We start from the raw sequence: 20,995 nt of genomic DNA, 5'->3' as shown, positions 1-20,995 counted from the left end.
GAACAGCCACACTATTTTCCGCACTGGCTGCACCATTCTAGTTTCTCCATGTCTCTGCTTTTTTTTTGATAGAAGCCATCCAAATGGATGTGCGATGGTATCTTATTATAGTTTTAATTTATGTTTCCCTAACGATTAATGATGTTGAGCATCTTTCTATGTGCTTACTGGTCATTCATAGATCATTTTTGGAAAAATCTCTATGCAAGGCTTTTGCCTTGGCTTTGTTGTTGTTGTTATGGTTGAGTTATATATATATGTTCTGGATATTAATCAGAGAGATGATTTGCAAGTATTTTTCCCCATTCTGTGGGCTGCCTCTTTTTTCTTTTTCTTTTCTTTTTTTTTTTTTAGATTGGTGAGGGTGATATCTGGGGGGCAAGAAAGTATAACTTCTACGTGGCCTCTCCCAATAGTCACTGATTACTGCAAATATGTGTAAAATCCTGCTCCTGGAATCAGCCAGTGTTCTCAACTCTGTTCTCAGCCTCAAACTGAGTAGCCAGCTCTTTTTTTTTGCCAGCAGGACAGAAATTCCTTTGATTTATCCATGTCCTTTACTGCCACATGGAATGGTGGTAAGAAACTATGAGCTCTGGAGGCAAAAAAACTGAGTACAAGCTACATTTCTGCTCTTTTGCTACCAGTATTAAATTGAGTGCAAGCTAATTTATTTCTCTGAGTCTTGATGTATATTTATACAAATGTGATTTATATATCCTAATAGACATAACATGCCAAATTAAGACATTTATCCTAATTGAAAGGATCTGAGACAGAATTCAGAGAAATCAAATACTAGCTTTGGCCGGGGAGAGTGGGGAGTGATAGTGTCTTTTGACGCACAAAATTTTTTAATTGCTACGAAGTCTAGTCTATATTTTTTCTGTTTTTACTTGTGCCTTTGGTGTCATATTCAAGAAATCATTGCCAAGTCTAGCATCATGAGGGTTTTGTTACATGTTTTCTTCTAAGAGTTCTATGGCTTTAGGTCTTTTACACTTAGCTTCTTGATCCATTTTGAGTTAATTTTCCTATATGGTATGCGGTAAAAGTCAACTTCATTCTTCTGCATGTGGATATATCTGGTTTTCCTAACACTGTTGAAAAAAATCTTTCCCCATTAAATGGTATTGGCACCATTGTCAAAAATCATGTGACCAGGGGCACCAGGCTGGCTCAGTCTGCAGAACATGTGACTCTTGATCTTGGGGTTATAAGTTCGAGCCCCATATTGGGTATGGAGATTATGTAAAAATAACACTTTAAAAAAATCATGGGATCAAATATGGAAGGGTTCATTTCTATTCCACTGTCTTCATGTCAGTACCACACTGTTTTGATGAATACTGTAGATCTGTGGTAAGCTTTGGAATCAGGTAGTTTGAGTCCTCCATTTTTGTTCTTTCCCAGGATTTTTTTTTTTTTTAAGATTTTAGTTATTTATTCATGAGAAACAGAGAGAGGCAGAGACACAGGCAGAGGGAGAAGCAGGCTCCATGCAGGGAGCCCAATACGGGACTCAATCCCAGGTCTCCAGGATCACACCTTGGGGCAAAGGCAGTGCTAAACCGCTGACCCACCGAGGCTGCCCAGTTCTTTCTCAGGATTGTTTTGACTATTCAAGATCCCGTCAGATTCTCTGTGAATTTTTCTTAAAGATTTATTTATTTATTTGAGAGAGAGAGCACGTGAGTGGGAGGAGGGCAAAGGGAGAAAATCTTCAAGCAGAGTCCATGCTGAACGCAGAGCCTGATACGGGGCTCAATCTCAGGACCCATGAGATCATGACCTGAGCTGAAACCAAGAGTTGGATGCTTAACCGACTGAGCCACCCAGGAGCCCCATGTGAATTTAAGATGAGCTTTTCTATTTCTGCAAAAAATGTCATTTGAGATAGTGATAGAAATTGCGCTGAATCTATGGATACTTTAGTACTATTGACATTTTAAGAATATTAAATCTTCTAATCCATGAACACAAGATACGTTTCCGTTTATTTATGTTTTTAATTTCTTTCAGCAGTGTTTTGTGGTTTTCATTGTATAAGTCTTTCACCTAATTGATTAAGTTAATTTGTTTTTTTCTTTTTGGTACTATTTTAAGTAGAGTTGCTTTTGTAATTTCCTTTTTAGATTTTTCAGTTTGTATATAGAAATTCTATACTATTTATTTATTCTAAAGTTTTCTACATATAAGATAGTATCATCTACAAACATAACATTACTTCTTCCTTTCCAGTTGGGGTGGCTTTTATTTCTTTTTCTTACTTAATTGTCTTGGCTGGAACTTCTAGTGCTGTGTTGAATAAAAGTGGTGAGAGTGGTCATCCTTGCTTTATTCATGATCTTAGAGTGAAAGCTTTCAATCTTTCACTATTGACTATGATATTCTCTGTGGGTTTTTCACATATGGCTTTTTTAGTACTTCATTCCTTTATATGGCCAAAGAATATTCCATTGTATGGATGCTACATTTTGTTTATCCATTCATCAGCTGATGACATTTGAGGTTTTTCCACCTCCTAACCATGATGAACAATGTTGCTATCAATATTCCTGTACAAGTTTTTGTGTTTTCATTTCTCTTGGGTCTATACCTAGGAGTGGAATTGCTGTGCCATATGGTAACTCTATATTTAAAATTTTGAGGAGCTGCCAAATTGTTTTTCCAGAATAGCTGCACTATTTGATATCAACAGTGTTTGATGCAGTACCTACATCCTTGTCAACACTTGTTATTGGCTGTCTTATTGTTTTAGATATCCTAGTGAGTATGAAATGCTATCTCATTATGCTTTTGTTATATCTTCCTTTTGTTTTTATTATTTTTTTAAATCCTACTTTATTTTTTTAAGGTTTTAGTTATTTATTTTAGAGAGAGAGCATGTGGACTATGGAAGGGGCAGAGAGAGAAAGAATCTCAAGCACATTTTCTGTTGAGTGTAGAGTGAGGCAGGGCTCCCATCTCACCACTCTGAGATCATGACCTGAGCAAAAAACAAAGAGTTGGACACTCAACCAACTGAGCCACCCAGGCACCCCTGTTATTTATTTATTCTTTTCAAAGTAGAAATAGAAAAGAAAAAAAAAAACTAATACAGTTTCACATTGTCACTAGATTTCAAATTAAATTTAGGCAGTGAAAAAACATGTCATTAATACAATTATTTCGAGCAAACATTAAAGATTTAATTACTTTAAGGTAGAAACCTCCCACTGACTGTGTTTTTTCCATATCCGTTTATCTCTCTTTTATTGGTCCTGGGAAGGGAAACAATGAGTAATTAGAGGAATTTAAGTTTATATGGTTTTTGTTTTGATTTGTTTTGGTTTAGATTTATTCATTCATTCATTCATTCATTCATTCATTCAAGAAAGACACACAGAAAGAGGCAGAGACACCAGCAGAGGGAGAAGCAGGCTCCCCGAAGGGAGCCCGATGCAGGACTTGATTCTGGATCCTGGGATCACATCCCGAGCTGAGGCAGACACTCAACCACTGAGCCACCCAGGCATCCCAGTTTATATGGTTTTGTTCTCGTTCTAAGAAATAAGAGAGAGGCAGCCTGGGTGGCTCAGCCGTTTAGCGCCGCCTTCAGCCCAGGCTGTGATCCTGGAGACCCAGGATCAAGTCTCACGTCAGGCTCCCTGCATGGAGCCTACTTCTCCCTCTGCCTGTATCTCTGCCTCTCTCTCCCTCTCTCTTTCTGTCTCTCATGAATAAATAAATAAAATGTCTAAAAAAAAAAGTAGGAGAGAGAAAATATTTGATGTATTAGAAAACATTTTAAGTGTATTTTAAATTTTCTCAGATGTTTGTTTTTAGTCTGCCTTTCTTTCTTTCTCTGTCTTTCGTTCTTTTTTTCCTTGAGTAAGCTCTACGTCCAACATGGGGCTCAAACTCACAACCCTGAGATCAGGAGTCACATGCTCTTCTGATGGAGCCAGCCAGGCACCCCAAATTGTTTTTAATTAACAAAAAAGAGAGCAAAGGACACAATAGGCATTTTATCCCCCACAAAATACAAATGGCCAATAACATGAAGATAATTCAATCTTACTCATAATTTTATTTATTAGAGGAAGGGAAGATACGGAGGGAGAGAGAGAATCTTAAGCAGGCTCCACACCCAGCATGGAGCCCAATGTGGGGCTTGATCTCACAACCCTGAGATGATGACTTGAGCTGAAATCAAGAGTCGGATACTGAACCATCTAAGCCATCCAGGCACCCCACTCATAATTTTTAAAATGCATATTTTAACATGATTAACTGTTTTATTTATTTTTTTGATTAACTGTTTTATTAACAGATTTATTAACAAAGCCTTTAATAATAAAGTTTCAGAATTTGGAAATAATCTAGGTACAAATGGAGGAAACAGGCTTTCTCTTACATTAATGGCAGGTACATAAATTACTAATACAACTATTTGGAGGAGCAGTTAAGCAATAGCTATGAAATTTTTCAAGTCCCATGCCCTTCCATTCCAGCAGTTCCACTTCTAGGAAGTTACCGTATAGGTAGCTTCAAGTCAGGTCATAAAAAATATATGAGGGTGTTCATTCCGACATGTGTTAGCACAAAACTAGAAGCAAGGCAAATACTCTTCAACAGGGAAATTTAGAAAGAGGTCCAAAGTAATTGAAAAGGACAGGTTGTAACAGTATGTATCTGGTATGATCACGATAATCTCTTTAGATATTTCTGTATTATACATACACACACATAGAATAGTGGCCTCAGAGGAGTAAGACCTAGGGAATTCGAATGGGCAATGTTTACTTTCTATACTGTGTCACTTTATAAGGTTTTTTTTTTAGATTGATTGATTGATTGATTTATGAGAGACAGAGAGAGTCAGAGACACAGGCAGGCTCCAGGCAGGGAGCCTGATGTGGGACTCGATCCCGGGACTCCAGGACCATGCCCTGAGCTGATGGTTGCTCACCTAAACCACTGAGCAACCCAGGGATCCCCTATAAATTTTTTAAAGGGTTAATTTGAATGTATTTATACTTTTTTGAAAAGCAGATGGCAAATAAATTTTTTTTAAGATTTTATTTATTTATTCATGAGAGACACAGAAAGAGACAGAGGCAGAAGGAGAAGCAGGCTCCATGCAGGGAGCCCAATGCAGAACTCGATCCCGGGACCGCAGGATCACGCCCTGAGCTGAAGGCAGACTCTCAACTGCTGAATCACTGAGGCATTCCGTAAATAAACTTTTAAAAAGAGTTAGGATTCGGGATCCCTGGGTGGCGCAGCGGTTTGGCGCCTGCCTTTGGCCCAGGGCGCGATCCTGGAGACCTGGGATCAAATCCCATGTCGGGCTCCCGGTGCATGGAGCCTGCTTCTCCCTCTGTCTATGTCTCTGCCTCTCTCTCTCTGTGTGTGTGTGACTATCATAAATAAATAAAATTAAAAAAAAAAAAGAGGATTCTATGAGCATTCAGTAATGTATAGAATTGTTGAATAGCTATACAATACACGTGAAAGTAATAGAACATTGTATGTTGACAGAAAGAAAGGGGGTGGGGAGTATTAAGATTCTCTTGGGTTCTCAGCCTCTGCCCCTCATTCTGCCCTTGCCCTGGGCTTGTGCAGCCATCGCTCTGCTCCCATATACACTTCTATGAGTCATCCACTCCTCCTAACATCCCCCATATCTCAGGTCAAAAAAGTCCAATAAATCTTGACTTCCTTCCTTTCCCTCGTCATTCACATCCAGTTGGTCACTGGTGTTGATTCTCCCTCAAAAGTCTGAGTCATAGTCCCTTCTTCTCTCCCTTTCCTTCCTCAGGAATAGCCTTTGTCATTGTCTTCCAGTAATACCAAAAAACCTTATAACTGGTCCCTGAGTCCCCCACCTCCTGCTGTAGCGAATCCTCAGTGTCACCAGAAGTACCTCAAAAACTTTTTAGTGTTACCTGCTTATTATAGAATAAAATCTTCAACCTTTCAATGTTTGTTATTAGAAAATACTACTGGGGACGCTTGGATGGCTCAGCGGTTGAACATCTGCCTTTGGCTCAAGGCATGATCCCTCCCATAGTCCCGGGATCGGGTCCCACATCGGGCTCCCTGCATGGAGCCTGCTTCTCCCTCTGCCTGTGTCTCTGTCCCTCTCTCTCTTTCTCTCTCTGTCTCATGAATAAATAAAATCTTTAAAAGAAAAGAAATACTACTGAAACCTGGTCATGTGCCTGGCACCACGTTGGCCACTTAGGAAAGAACTGCCGAATAGAAGCAGCCTCAGGCCCGTTCTCCAAGGTCCAGTCCCTTGGCCCCTTCACAGTAAGGTCCCTGCCTCACAGCTTTATAGTCTGGTGGCACAGATAAGTATTCTGAAGAATGAAACTGAGTGACACAAATGTGGGTCATTGGCAGCAGGGAACCTCTTCTGGATAGAGTGGTCAGGAAGGAAGTCTGTTGAAGAGGTGGCAGTAAAGCTGACACCTGAGTGATTATGAGAAGGAGCTAGCCATTCAACAATTAGAGTCAAAGTCCTCAATGCAGAAGAAATAGCAGATGAAAAAGGCCTAGTGTGGGAATATCTTTGGTGGGTTTATCGTCTGTCTCTTGCATGAAATAAAAGCTCCATCTATACAGGTACCTTGCCTATCTCGTTTGCCTCTGTATTCCCAGGCTCTGTCTGACACAGAGAGATGGAAAGAAGGTGTGGGATATAGTAGGTGCTCAGTAAATATTTGTGGAATGAGTAAGTGAATCCTCCACAACAGAAGAGATTGCTTCCTCTTGAGAGCTCCCACAGTACTTTATTCTATACCTTTATTTGGATACTTTCCACAGTGTGTGGTTTGTGTACCTATCTGCCTCCCTCTGCCAGGAGCTCCTTGCGATCACGTATAATTCATGTATATTTTCCCATTATTGACACAGCACCTAATCCCACTATAAGCCCTCCAGGACAGATAGAGTTGAACACTCAGCCTAAACATAAAAATGAACTTTTTGTGGAAGTGACTAATGTTTTTTTCATCGTCTTTTTCCACTTAGGAATCCACAACAGTCTAAAAGTCCTAGGAAAAAAATCTTGGGGATAATCAGTGTTGTGTAGGAAAGAAAAAAATGTTTGCCATTGTCTGATTTGGCTTTTAAACTCTTCTGTGGGGGACTTGGGTTATATACTTAGGGTGAATTCTAATGGGAACAACGGTTGTATTCGAAGAATGTTATGGATCTGAAAACTAACCTTTTTGCTTCCCGTTGAAATCAAATGATCTCCCTTAGAAATTCTCTAAGAGGGGATCCCTAGGTGGCTCAGCGGTTTGGTGCCTGCCTTTGGCCCAGGGCGTGATCCTGGAGACCTGGGATCCAGTCCCACGTTGGGCTCCCTGCATGGAGCCTGCTTCTCCCTCTGCCTGTGTCTCATGAATGAACGAATAAAATCTTTAAAAATAAAAATTATCAGGGCAGCCCCGGTGGCGCAGCGGTTTAGCGCTACCTGCAGCCCAGGGTGTGATCCTGGGGACCCGGGATCGAGTCCCACATCGGGCTTCCTGCATGGAGCCTGCTTCTCCCTCTGCCTGTGTCTCTGCCGCTCTCTCTCGCTCTCTCTGAATGAATAAATAAATAAATCTTTAAAAAAAATAAAATAAAAAAATAAAAAAATAAAAATTCTCTAAGAGAAAAATCAGGCATCTAATAGTAACTTTCTACTCTTCTAAAAAAAATTATCCAAGATCTAGAAGAATTTTAAAATGTGAAAAAAACAAACAACTACGCTAACAAATTAAAAGGTGGGCAGAATCCCACCTCCCAGAAGGAACAATTATTAACATGTAAATATAGACATCCTCCTGGGTATGACACATGGTCCCCAGATGACACCGAGGTTGCATCTCTAACTATGCCTCATAGCAAAGTGTACGTCTATTGGAGTGATCCAAGCACAGTTATGCTTATGGCATACGTATCTTGTCCACAACAGACACTGTTTTGCTATCTGTTAATAATACCGATAACAATATTTGTAAGTGAAATACTGTTGACTTGATAAAATGTAAAGAAGATTAGCTATTTCTTTTTTTTTTTTTTAAGATTTTTTAAGTAACTCCACACCCAACATGGGGTTCAGACTTAGAACCCTGAGATCAAGAATCACATGCTATGGGGCACCTGGGTAGCTCAGTCAGTTAAGCATCTGCTTTTCCCTCTCCTTTGCCCCTCCCCCTTGCTTATATATGCACGCTGTCTCTCATATAAATAAAATATTTTTAAAAAAATATTTACTTATTCTTGAGAGACTCCCAGAGAGAGGCAGAAGGAGAAGGAGGCTCCCTGCAGGGAGCCCAGTATGGGACTTGATCCCAGGATCAAGGATCACACCCTGAGCCAAAGGCAGAAGCTCAACCACTCTGCCACCCAGGCATCCCTAAATAAAATCTTTTTTAAAAATTAAAAGAAGTAAAAAATGCAGGGCACTTGCCCATGCGGGGCACATGGGTGGCTCAGTTGATTAAGCGTATGCTTTCAGCTCAGGACATGATCCCAGCATCCTGGGATAGAGCCCTTCATTGGGCTCCCTGCTTAGCAGGGAGTCTGCTTCTCCCTCTGTGCGCTCTCTTGTTCTCTCTCAAATAAATAAATAAAATCTTAAAAGAATCACATGCTGTACCAACTGAGCCAACCAGCACCTGGAACATTGCTACTTCTAGTGTCAAAGTGGTGTGGCAGTTGTTGGAATGCCCCCATCCCTTCAATGAAAGAAGCCAGTCATTTCAGAAAGCATTTCACCAGGAGCTTACGTACATTTATCTATGCCAGCAGCTTACATACATTTAAGTTTTAGTGAGATACTTATGTATGAAGTTACAAAGCCCAGGTACCCCATTAATCTATAAACAAAAATGGGATCATGGTCAGTGTTCCACAGCCTAAGGTTCAAACCTTGTTGCGTTAGCTGTGTGACCTTGGGTGTGGTTTTTATTTAAGATTTTATTTATTTATTCATGAGAGACACAGAGAGAGAGGCAGAGGTAGAAGCAGGTTCCCTGCTGGGAGCCCGATGTGGGACTTGATCCCAGGACCTTAGGATCACAACCTGAGCCGGAGGCAGATGCTCAACCACTGAACCACCCAGGTGCCCCAAGATGTGGTAATGAAGCTGGCATTTCTTGCCTCCTGTGGACATTATGACCATGAAATGAAATCATATATAGCCCTATCTGGTATATACAGGACATAGAAAATAGTTTGATGGAGTGTGTTTTTCAATCTGTTGTGAACATTTTCCATATTGATAGACTTGTGTCTGCGTCATCTCCACGACTAGCTAATGCTGATTTTTGGCTAGTCTTTAATGCAATTCACCCTTGAGCAGCCTCTGGCAGAGCTCTTCTCCAGCTCGGACGTTTCTTTAGTACCAGGCAGCTTCCTGTTGGCTGCACCCTCAGCTGCACCCTCGCTACCCTGGTGCCTTATATCCAACAGGTGTTAACGGTTTGAGGATGTTGGGGATTCTTCACGATGCAGTTGTGTTCCTGATTGAGCAGCTCTCTGGTGCCAAGCACTGTAGGAATTACAAATTCCGTTTCCACAAACCAGAGGAGGCCAACGAACCCCCCCTGAACCCACATGGCTCAGCCAGGGCTGAAGTTCACCTGAGGCAAGTTCCATTCTCTTTCTTAAGCAGCTTTGGGTTTTTTATTATCTAATGATAGGATCATTTTCCCACGTAACCTTTGAGGTTTCCATTGTCAAAGAGATCCTTTATTGCTTCTGTTAAAAGGATTTTTATTAAAGCATATTTTAATCTTTTGGCTCTAGGAAGTCAGCATTTGACATGTTTAACTTCCTGGCTTCCAAACATCGGCAGCCTCCTGAATACAACCCCAATGATGAGGAAGAGGAGGAGGTACAGCTGAAGTCAGCTCGGTAAGTCTTGGGTGGAGCTGGTCGTTAGGAACACTCGTTGCTTCCCTCTCTTCTGGCTGTTCGGGGCACTGTGTAGTTTTGCTTGGATCAGAATTTACCAGATAACATTTAAGAAGACTTGACGTGTAGTGTGTTAAAGTAGCAGTAGCTGGCTGGCAGAGGAGAGGAGACATTCAGATAACTATAAGATGTACATTTTATTTTCTTTAACCAAATTATACTCTGTCACCATAGTTACCATGGTCGGAAAGTACTGTATATATTATAGGCCTCATTTTATTAGACACTTGTTATGCTTGGCACTGAACAAAGAGAATAATAGAGTTATATTCTCTAGAAACCTTCGATCCAAGACTCAAAATTGATTATTTCCTGAAGAGAATTCATTAATAATATGCCTTGTCTCTTTAGGCGGGCAACTAGTATGGATCTGCCAATGCCCATGCGTTTCCGGCACTTAAAAAAGACTTCTAAGGAGGCAGTTGGTGTCTACAGGTATGGCTAAAATTGTAGAAAGAATTATAGAAAACTAATCGCTTTCCAAAAGCAAAGTGGGCTAAATGCTGGAGTGACATTCAGTAAGTGAGGTTTTTCTAGCTATGATTAATGGGACCTGATGTCCTGGGATCCTGCCCCTCCTTGCATTGAACAAGGGCTTTAACATAGTAAATGTTAGAATATTGCTACTTCTAGTGGGCTACAGAGTGGAGAAATCTTTCATTTTTGGCCATTTTGTTAGAACAAGTAAAGTACTCAAATCGAGTGGGTCCAGGTTCTTTTTTTCTTTTCAAGGGTCTGTGCTTACTGGGAAACTGACAGTCCAGGAGGTTTTATTTATTTATTCATTATTTATTTAACACAGTTAACCTGATTTGCGAAATCGGTGGCCAATCTCTTTTCCATCTCTATGTCTTAGGTCTCCCATCCATGGCCGGGGTCTTTTTTGTAAAAGAAACATTGATGCAGGTGAGATGGTGATTGAATATGCTGGCAATGTCATCCGCTCCATCCAGACTGACAAGCGAGAGAAGTATTATGACAGCAAGGTGAGTGTCTCACTTTTCACTGTCCCACTTCTGGCGTTGGAAGTAGAAAGGGGCCATCAACCTAAAATATGATCCCTATATCCCAAAAGAAATAGTATACTTTATTAATTCAAACATACTTTTTTCCCTTTTTTTTTTTTTTAAACATTTTGACATCTTTAAATTTTGTGCTGGGCCCAGGAGAAGCTCAGAATCCACCCTCAGGACTAGTACACAGGGAAACTCTTTGAAGGTTTGTCTGAGTGGATCCCAGGATCAAAAGCACCTAATGACACGATGTTTTAGGTTTCTCTTTCCTGTGGAGACATTAAGAAACCTCTAGTCTAGTAGCTATAATGTAGGAATTTGCTACAGAAGCATCTTGAAAGATGGGAGAAATCTGGACATCTTACCGGAAGAAACTTTTTTTTCGTCCGCAGCTGTAGGCCACACCAGGAAAAGGATGGGCAATGCTCTCCAGCCCGAGCTGTGCTCAATAACAGGGGGTCTCCCTTTCTCCTTCACGTGTAGGGCATCGGTTGCTACATGTTCCGGATCGATGACTCGGAGGTGGTGGATGCCACCATGCACGGAAATGCGGCCCGCTTCATCAATCACTCCTGTGAGCCCAACTGCTACTCTCGGGTCATCAACATTGACGGGCAGAAGCACATTGTCATCTTCGCCATGCGCAAGATCTACCGCGGGGAAGAGCTCACCTACGACTATAAGTTCCCCATCGAGGATGCCAGCAACAAGCTCCCCTGCAACTGTGGTGCCAAGAAATGTCGGAAGTTCCTCAACTGAAGCTGCTCCTGTGCTCCTGTCCCCCAGCGTTGGAGTGCTAGGACCCAGGGCCACCCAAAGCACTGCTGAAGGCCTTTGCCAGCAGCCAGGAGTGCCAGGATTGAGTGGGCACAGTTGAGGGGCCTCCGTGACGGCTGGGCCCCCTTGCGTCCCATATTCACATTATACATGTGATCACAGTCCTGGAGAGAGAGATGAGGTCTCGAAGAAAAGATCTGTGACCGGCTTCCTACTGGGGCCCCTCTGGTTGGATGCCGTTAAAGCATGGGAGATGGGGTCGCTAGCAGACTTGCCTGGAAGGAGCCTGTGGAGGGTTAGGTATGTTGGGAGCTTGGGCCTGAGTGTCTCCATCCTCACCTTGGCCCTTTCCCAAGCACTATACACGAGGGGTCAGCCAGGGCCCCTGATACAGAGTTGGTTGGATACCTGATAGTTCGCCAGCCGGCCCAGCCTGTAACCACCATCTGTTGAACAAACAGAGAAGGTCTGGTGGTTTCCCTACTATCCTCCTGCTTGAGAGTTCACTTATGGCTGGGAGACAGGATTCTGAGCACCTTTGGTGTCAAAAGGCTGTCTTGGGGTTGTGCCAATTAATCACCAAACACGGAGCCTGTGGGCTTTAGGTGGGAGTGTTACCCCCATGAGCCTTATCTCAGCCAATTACCTTTCTTGACAATAGGAGCGGTGTCCCTCTCATTCCTCCTCCTCCTCCCTCCACTTTCTTTGTTCCCCCTGTTTCATCCCACTGCTTTCCCGTTCTTTCTGGGTGGTAGAGGGGAGTGACTCCCTGCGCAAGGACACTCCCGGTCGGGCATCATATATGCCCACAAGACGATCCCTGAGCCTGTAAGCACTCCCAGTGGGGAAGTGGACAGGAGCCATTGGCCATAACCAGACAGAATTTGGAGTTTTCATAAAGCTCCATGGAGAGTTTTAAAGAAATATATGTAGCATGATTTTTTAGAAGCAGAAGATTATTTAAATAGGATCTGAATCATGCAACAACCAGAGTATCACAACCAGGATGACCCCTGGGTCCCATTCCTAGGACATGGTAACTTTATTTTTCCCCTTGTTAAGACATAGGAAGACTTAATTTTTAAACGGTCGGTGTCCAGTTGAAGGCAGAACACTAATCAGATTTCAAGGCCCAAAACCTGGGAACTAGACCACCTTGTACCGAGGGACCTCGGCCACCTGGCAAAATCCACAGATGAAGTAAATTAAATGACACTACTGCCCTGATTACTCCTTAGGATGTGGTCAAAACAGCATCAAATGTTTCTTCTCTTCCTTTCCCCAAGACGGTGTCCTGAACCTGTTAAATTAAGTCATTGGATTTTACTCTGTTCTGTTTACAGTTTACTATTTAAGGTTTTATAAATGTAAATATATTTTGTATATTTTTCTATGAGAAGCACTTCATAGGGAGAAGCACTTATGACAAGGCTATTTTTTAAACCGCGGTATTATCCTAATTTAAAAGAAGATCGGTTTTTAATAATTTTTTATTTTCATAGGATGAAGTTAGAGAAAAATATTCAGCTGTACACACAAAGTCTGGTTTTTCCTGCCCAACTTCCCCCTGGAAGGTGTACTTTTGTTGTTTAATGTGTAGCTTGTTTGTGCCCTGTTGACATAAACGTGTCCTGGGTTTGCTCTTTGACAATAAACGGACAAGGAAGGTCACCCTACGCCATCGGGCCGCTCCCCTCCTCCCCGTGTTGAAGCTCCTCAAGAGGCTGTGGTAGTATCCTGACACAGCAGTGTCCCTGTCCTTTCCCGCACTCTCTCCATCCCTCCAGGGATTAGCTCGGAGTGGTGAGCGGTGTGGGCTCCCTTTCCCCCATCTTGCCCTACTTCCGAGATCACAACCCAGTTGAATGGCAACCTGACATTTACCATCTGCCTCATCTGTCACCTCATCCCCTTTCCCTCTGCCCACCGAGTCCTCATACCTGCAAAGAACCCACGGATTCCCCCGTGCCCTCTTTTGGGGCAGCCCGTTGAAACTGAAGCACAGTCTGACCACTCACGATAAAGCAGATCCTCCTCTGCCTTTTCGGCCACTGGGTTTCAGAGCAGTGTAGTCCAGTAGAGGGCGGGGCGCCCTTCCCTCCTGCCAGAAGCCCAATCCCACGGAAGTCTAGCAAAGCAATACGACTCAGCCCTGCGCTCTCTGCCCCAGGACTCATGGCTCTGCTGTGCCTTCCACCCTGGGCTTCCTGTTCTTCCGTGACCTTAAGAACTGTGTCTGGTGGCTTTGCTGGAACATTGTCACTGTTTTCGCTGTCGTGCAGGGAGCCCAGCACTGTGGCCAGGATGGCAGAGACTTCCTTGTCACCATGGAGAAGTGCCAGCAGGGGCCTGGGGAAAAACACTCTACCCAGACCTCGCCTCCCTCCTCCTTTGCCCGTGAACAAGATACTGTGGCCCTAGGGGTTCCACTAGTGTCTGGTTTCCTTTATTATTGCACTGTGTGAGGTTTTTTTGTAAATCCTTTTATTCCTTTTTTTTTTTTTTTTTAAGAAAAAAAACCTTAAGCTGCATTTGTTACTGAAATGATAATGCACTGATGGGTCATGAATTCACCTTGAGAAAGACCCAAAGGCCAGTCAGGGGGTGGGGGAAACTCAGCTAAATAGACCTAGTTACTGCCCTGCTAGGCCATGCTGTACTGTGAGCCCCCTCCTCATTCTCTTTCTACCAGTCCCGACCCCTGAGGCCAGGGGAGGGACCTACATCTCTCCTTCTCTTGCCAGCTGCAGATGGTTTGCCTTGCCTTTTCACTCCCTGTCAACCATAGAAACTGAGTAACTCCTCTTCTAGCTCAGCCTTGAGTCCATTGCCAAAACTCAGCATACCTGCCAGCAACTTGGGGAAATAAGCTGTTTCCCTACAAGAGGGAAAGAAGGCAACACACACACACACACACACACACACACACACACACACAAACAACAAAAACAAACCGGCATATCTGTCTCCAAAAACACCTGAGTTTGTTTTGAAAGTGACCAAGGGAATCTCCGCACAAAAAGTGCAGACCGAGGAACTGTGGTGGGTCATTCCCAGGAATCCCCCCAAGGGGCATCCCGAATCCCTAAGGAGTAACAGCTGCAAGCCTGGTCAGTTCTCAGTGAGAGAGCCCGCTCACTTAGAGCTTTGCTGCTAGAACCTGTTGTGGCTGCATTTCCTGGTGGCCAGTGACAACTGTGTAACCAGAACAGCTGCATGGCGCTGACCCTACGGCCGGAACCTGGTCCCTGGGCTCCCTCTGTTCCCGTCCACCACCTCCAGCACAGCCCCTCCGGTTTTTAGACCAATCACCAGAATTAAGGGGGAAGCCCTGGCAGCTATATATATATACACGTTTTCAACCAGACTCCTTTGCCGGGGTACAGTCCACCACCCCGCTTGCCTCTGTCAAACCACACACCCCCTTCCCCCGGCCAATGCAGTGAGCACCATGCAGCTCCTTTGATTTAAAATCTACAACAACATTAAAAAAAAAAAACAAAAAACAAAAAACAAAAAAAACAAAAAACAAAAAAAAAACAAAAAAAATCTTTTAATGAATGTATCTTTCTAAAGGACTGACGTTCAATCAAATATCTGAAAAGACTAAAGGTCAAAACCTTATCAGATGTTAACTTTTAAGTTTGATTTGGGATTTTTTTTTTAACTAGAAATCAAGTTTGGGGGTTTTGTGGGGTCTTTTGGGTTTTTTTTCTTTTTAAAGGAAAAGCGGGTCATTGCAAAGGGCTGGGTGTAATTTTATGTTTCATTTCCTTCATTTTAAAGCAATACAAGGTTATTTGAGCAGATGGTTTTTGTGCCGAATCATGAATACACCAGTCAAGTCTCACACTCTGAAAACTTTCAACTTTGTTTTGTTTTGTTTTGGTTTTCAAATAAATATAAATATGATATATATAGGAACTAATAGAATAATGCACCATGTAACAAAGCCTAGTTCAGTCCATGGCTTTTAATTCTCTTAACACTATAGATAAGGATTGTGTTACAGTTGCTAGTAGTGGCAGGAAAATGTCAGTCTGGCACCCCTCTGATCCCCCGGAGTTGAGGGGACACCCAAACCACAGAGGGGGCGGTGAAGCAGTCCGTTCCTAGGATCAGAGAGGAACGCAGACACGGTGTCACCCGGATTTTTTCTGCCCATGAATGTCCCAGTCCGTACCTGTACGCCTTGTTTTCTCTATTTTTGGTTATGAATGTTGGGGTTACCACCTGCATTTAGGGGGAAATTGTGTTCTGTGCTTTCTTGGTATCTTGTTTCCGAGGTACTCTAGTTCTGTCTTTCCAACCAAGAAAATAGACTTGTGGTGTTTCTTTCATTGAACTTTTAACAGTCTCTTTAGTAAATACAGGTAGTTGAATAATTGTTTCAAAAGCTCAACAGATGACAAGCTTCTTTTCTAGAAATAAGACATTTCTTGACAACTTTATCATGTATAACAGATCTTTTGGGTTTGTTTTTTTTTTTTTCCTTGTGTTCTTCCAAGCTTCTGGTTAGAGAAAAAGAGAAAAAAAAAAAGGAAAAAAAATGTGTCTAAAGTCCATCAGTGTTAACTCCCTGTGACAGGGATGAAGGAAAATACTTTAATAGTTCAAAAAATAATAATGCTGAAAGCTCTCTACGAAAGACTGAATGTAAAAGTAAAAAGTGTACATAGTTGTAAAAAAAAAAGGAGTTTTTAAACATGTTTATTTTCTATGCACTTTTTTTTATTTAAGTGATAGTTTAATTAATAAACATGTCAAGTTTATTGCTGCACATGATCGAGCTTTCTTTTGGCTTTGGGTGGGATGGAGGGGGGGGGGAGGGGAGAGCAGCAGCAAGTGGCCTGTGACCTGATTGCAAAGTACCTGCGACTCTTCTCTTCTTTTAAAGCTAACTTGTTAAATTACCCTGCCCTGCCTTCCTCTGGCCCCACTCCACACTGATTGTCCGAACTGTGTTTTCTAACCCTACTCATCAGTGGTGTGTGTTCAGGACCCAATTACTCCTGGATATGGAAAAGGAGTCAAGAGGACAATGAAAGAGCTTTATCTCCCGTAAGCCTCCCCCGCCCCGTCTTTTTTTAAAATCCATGGGCTGTCAAGAGGGCTTCCAAGGATTTTCTCTTGGTCTATGAATATATTAAAACGCAAGCATTTCAGAAAGAACCTGAGCAGCACCCTCTCTGCTTCATTCCACCTTACGGCAGAAATTGGATTCATTTACTCTGTTCCCCTAAGACTTGGGGTGGGGGTGGGAAGGCAGTTGAGCACTATTTGTAAATATTCTGCAAGCCAGGGTTGCTAACCCCAGGCCAAATGAGGTTGAGTTTACAGTACAGCTCAGGAATGGAAGACACTCCTCACAGGGACGAGCCTCAAACAGAACCTTGCCCTCTAGATCAGCTGGCTGCGAGGCTCAGCCCCCCTCCTTCCTCCCTTCTCTATCCTGAGTCACCTTCTGGGATTTGGGAGTTGAGCACCATGGGGACTCCAAATGACCAGGCAGTGTTGCGGGCCATCTTCAACCCCGACACCCCGTTTGGAGACCTTGTTGGGTTGGACGTGGAAGAGGAGGTGGAGAAGGAAGAAGTAGATGAAGGTGAGTTCAACCTTGGACTAGAGCGTGCCATGCTGGCTGGCCTCACCAGGGCGGCAGAGGACGGTGGTCTCACAAGACCCCTTGTTCCATGACCCTTGGGTAATGATGAGGTTGGAATGCCAGAGGTCCGCATGCACTTAGTGCGCTGGTAGAGGCTTGGCAAGCATCTCTGCCCAAAGGAGAAAGTCACGGTTTGTCCTTCAGGCCTCATACTTCTGAACTTGACCTCACCACGTAACTCAGCCCATAATACCAGCTCAGCTGTGCTGGGGGGAAGGGGCGGTGGGGTGGGGGGGTAGGAAATGCTCAACTCACATCTTTGTTCCAACAGGGCCTTTCTCAACACAGAGAATGGAAGGGCAGGGGTGGCTCAACAGATGAAGGGTACTGACCTCAACACAAATCTCAGCAAGCCCAGCACTGAGCTAAGCCCTTCACAGAGGGAATGCACCCACCGGCCCTTCCTTCAGCCTCTAATGGGGCCTTACACCCCCACCTGGAGTTTCTTTTTTTAATGAGGCCTTCTACCCCCACCCGGAGTTTTTTGGTTTTATTTTTTAAGGTTTTTAGAATTTGTTCATGAGAGAGGCAGAAACATAGGCAGAAGGGAGAAGCAGGCTCCCTGTGGGGAGCCCGATGCGGGACTCGATCTCAGGACCCCAGGATCACGGCCTGAGCTGAAGGCAGCCCCTCAACCACTAAGCCACCTAGGTGCCCTGGTTTTGTTGTGCCCAACATGGAGCTTGAGCTCAGGACCCTGAGATCAGGAGTTGCCTGCTCTTCAGCCTGAGTCGGCCAGGCGCCAGCCCCCGACCCCACCCCCATCAGGACTTTTGATGACCTTTGTTTCTAAAGGAGAGAAGCCTCGGTCTCACTGAAACTGCGGTCTGAAAAGCTGAGGGATAGGTCCCACGTGATTTTCATGACCCGCCGGCCTTGGCGGTCTCCGTGTTGGAGGCGGTGTAGTAGAACAAAATGGGGACAGGCCAAAGAGCCAGAAAGACCTGGGTTCAAGTCCCAGCTGGGCGATTTAGGGTCGTGTGACCTTGAGCTAAGGAGTCGGGGCTTCATTCCCATGGCAATGAGCAGCCGAAGCCCCTTTCCGGGTCCCTTCAGAACGTAGACATGCCTGCGACCTCGGCCACCTCGGCTCCCCGGGCCATGACCCGGCATCTGACTCCTGCAGTGACCTACACCCCGGCCCAGCCGGCTCCGGCTCAGGCCGCGGCTTTCCAAAGCCCAGCGTGGCTTTTGCTCCTTGCTCCCACCTGCACACCATCCCCTCCCGGCTCTCTCCCTGACACAGATGAGGTTTTTCCTCGAGCGCAGCTGGAGCAGTCCAAGGCCCTGGAGCTCCAGGGGGTGATGGCCGCGGAGGCCGGCCACCTCAGCACAGCCCTGGAGAGGTTTGGCCAAGCCATTGACCTGCTGCCCGAGAGGGCCTCCGCCTACAACAACCGGGACTTGATCCCGGGTCTCCAGGATCACACCCGGGGCTGAAGGTGGCGCTAAACCACTGAGCCACCCGGGCTGCCCAGAGGTGGAGGTAGCTGATGGAGGGGGTGGGGGGCAGTACAGCCTGTAGAGACCCAGAAGGAATGAAAAGATACAGGGAACTACAGATCTCCAGACTGGCTGGAATGGGGAATGGTGGGAGAAGTAAATAAGGGTCTGATGGTGAAGGACTGGGGGTGATAGGCACAGGTTGCACTGTGTCTTGAAAATATGGGGACTCATCAGAGGATTTGAACTGGGGACTGACTGGATCAAAGCTGCTGCACTTGGGTTACACTAAAATGGGGACAATGGGACAGAGAAGGCCATGCTGGAGACCAGAGGGTGATCAAGTGTTCCTGAGGCCAGGAATACCAGTCCCAGGGAGTTTGGCCTCCACTCTGGGAACAGTGGGGAACCAAGGGTCCCTTTCCCAGGCTTTATTACCTGGGTTGTGCAGGGCAGGGCTGGGCCAGGCTGTAAAAACAGCCAGGGACTGTCCAAAGACCTAAATCTGGGATCCCTGGGTGGCTCAGTGGTTTAGCACCTGCCTTCTGTCCAGGGCCTGATCCTGGAGTCCCAGGATCGAGTCCCACATCGGGCTCCCTGCATGGAGCCTGCTTCTCCCTCTGCCTGTGCCTCTGCCTCCCTCTGTGTGTCTCTCATGAATAAATAAATAAAATCTTAAAACGACAACACAACAACAACAACAAAAAAAACAAAGACCAGAATCCCAGAGAGAAACAGAAGTGATGCTGCCTGGAAAAGGCTTTTGATTCCTCCAGACGAGCTCCTTGGAAGGAAACCCAGAAACACTGTGATCAAAGAGCTTCTTAGTTATCTAGAATGGCCTGGGGAGCATAGCCCCTGCTGGGTTCTGGGATCAAAACACACAGAAACAGGACAGAGATGGGCCTCTCTGTAGGATGATGCAGGAGCTCCTCCAGCACCCTGACAGCCCTGTAGACGAGAGAGCATGAGTGAACTGAGGCAGAGCCCAGAAACATTCCAGCTGGGCGCTAAAGTGCTACCAGCCGGCTGTCTGACGTTGCGCTGAGTTCTAAGGCCTACTCCAAGTATTTTGTATGACAAGGATAAACATGCAAATGTCCAGGGCCAGCTCTGGTTTCCAAGATCTCCTTTCATGAAAATACAGAATAACGAAGATCCAGGAGATAAAGAATGAGGAAAGGCAGTCAGCGGGAAGAACAGGTTTACAGCATACAATGAAATGCCTTCAGAACGAAATTTTTAAAAATTTTTTTTTATTTACTTATGATAGTCACACACACAGAGAGAGGCAGAGACATAGGCAGAGGGAGAAGCAGGCTCCATGCACCGGGAGCCCGACACGGGTTTGGATCCCCGGTCTCCAGGATCGTGCCCTGGGCCAAAGGCAGGCGCCAAACCGCTGCGCCACCCACGGATCCCTAGAACGAAAATTAAGAGAAATGAATTTGATGGTCTTTCTAAGAAGTGGTTATCAGTACATGGCAGTTTTTTCAGACTCTGAGATTCAGAGTCAGTCACTCGGCGCAGGGTAGACGCTTAACAGCAAACGAGTGGAATAAACGGCCAAGCCCATGAGCATAGGGAGTCCAGAATCGCCCCGCACCTCCGTGTTTGGGTGTAAAAGGGGGGGGTCAGTGCCCACTCTGCCACTGGAGACTGCGGGGCAGCCCGGGGCGAGTCCTGCCAAGCTGTCCAGGCCGCCGTGTGTGCGGGGAGAGTCGCGATCCCCAAGCGGAGGGGCGAGAGCAAGGGCAGGTGGCTGGGCCCTGACCCCTCCCCCGTCCGTCCGCAGGCGCCCTGGAGGACCTGGAGCGCGCCGTGGCGCTGAGCGGAGGCCGGGGCCGCGCCGCCCGCCAGGGCTTCGTGCAGCGCGGGCTCCTGGCGCGGCTGCAGGGCCGGGACGACGACGCCCGCGGGGACTTCGAGCGGGCGGCGCGTCTGGGCAGCTCGTTCGCGCGGCGCCAGCTGGTGCTGCTCAACCCCTACGCCGCGCTGTGCAACCGCATGCTGGCCGACGTGATGCAGCAGCTGCACGGGCCCCGCAACGGCCGCTGAGCCGCGCCAATAAAGCTGCCGCCTGCCCCCGACTCTCCCGTGTCTGCGTGCGGCCGCCCGCGCCCCCGCTGCAGCC

At 45.3% G+C, this 20,995-nt stretch overlaps 2 protein-coding genes across 3 annotated transcripts in view; both read left to right on the top strand.

Moving 5' to 3' along the window:
- Positions 1-16,525, top strand: part of KMT2A (lysine methyltransferase 2A) — a 76,232-nt gene extending 59,707 nt beyond the window's left edge. For both annotated transcript variants that reach the window (XM_041770092.1, XM_041770091.1), the window contains exons 32-36: positions 9,460-9,634; positions 9,796-9,903; positions 10,315-10,398; positions 10,820-10,949; positions 11,460-16,525. In XM_041770092.1, coding sequence (XP_041626026.1) covers positions 9,460-9,634; positions 9,796-9,903; positions 10,315-10,398; positions 10,820-10,949; positions 11,460-11,735 — 773 coding nt within the window. In that variant the 3' untranslated portion in view covers positions 11,736-16,525. The remainder of the gene's footprint in view (positions 1-9,459; positions 9,635-9,795; positions 9,904-10,314; positions 10,399-10,819; positions 10,950-11,459) is intronic.
- A 617-nt stretch (positions 16,526-17,142) lies between these two features.
- TTC36 (tetratricopeptide repeat domain 36) lies at positions 17,143-20,951 on the top strand. Its single transcript, XM_041772287.1, has 3 exons — positions 17,143-17,358; positions 18,665-18,853; positions 20,657-20,951. Exons 1-3 carry the CDS (start codon positions 17,241-17,243, stop codon positions 20,917-20,919), a joined length of 570 nt encoding a protein of 189 aa, XP_041628221.1. The 5' UTR covers positions 17,143-17,240; the 3' UTR covers positions 20,920-20,951.
- The last annotated feature ends 44 nt before the right edge of the window (positions 20,952-20,995 follow it).

Source organism: Vulpes lagopus, chromosome 10, assembly GCF_018345385.1.
Source record: "Vulpes lagopus strain Blue_001 chromosome 10, ASM1834538v1, whole genome shotgun sequence".
Taxonomy (NCBI): domain Eukaryota; kingdom Metazoa; phylum Chordata; class Mammalia; order Carnivora; family Canidae; genus Vulpes; species Vulpes lagopus.
The sequence above is the reverse complement of the archived record's forward strand: the minus strand, read 5'-3'. Positions and strand labels throughout refer to the sequence as shown.

Bases quoted from the DNA above. Each gene is read 5' to 3' on its own strand.
- TTC36 (XM_041772287.1), top strand. From the start codon at position 17,241: ATGGGGACTCCAAATGACCAGGCAGTGTTGCGGGCCATCTTCAACCCC. The intron at 17,359-18,664 runs GTGAGTTCAACC...TCCCTGACACAG, and splicing joins GAAGGAAGAAGTAGATGAAG to ATGAGGTTTTTCCTCGAGCG. The intron at 18,854-20,656 runs GCTGAAGGTGGC...GTCCGTCCGCAG, and splicing joins TCTCCAGGATCACACCCGGG to GCGCCCTGGAGGACCTGGAG.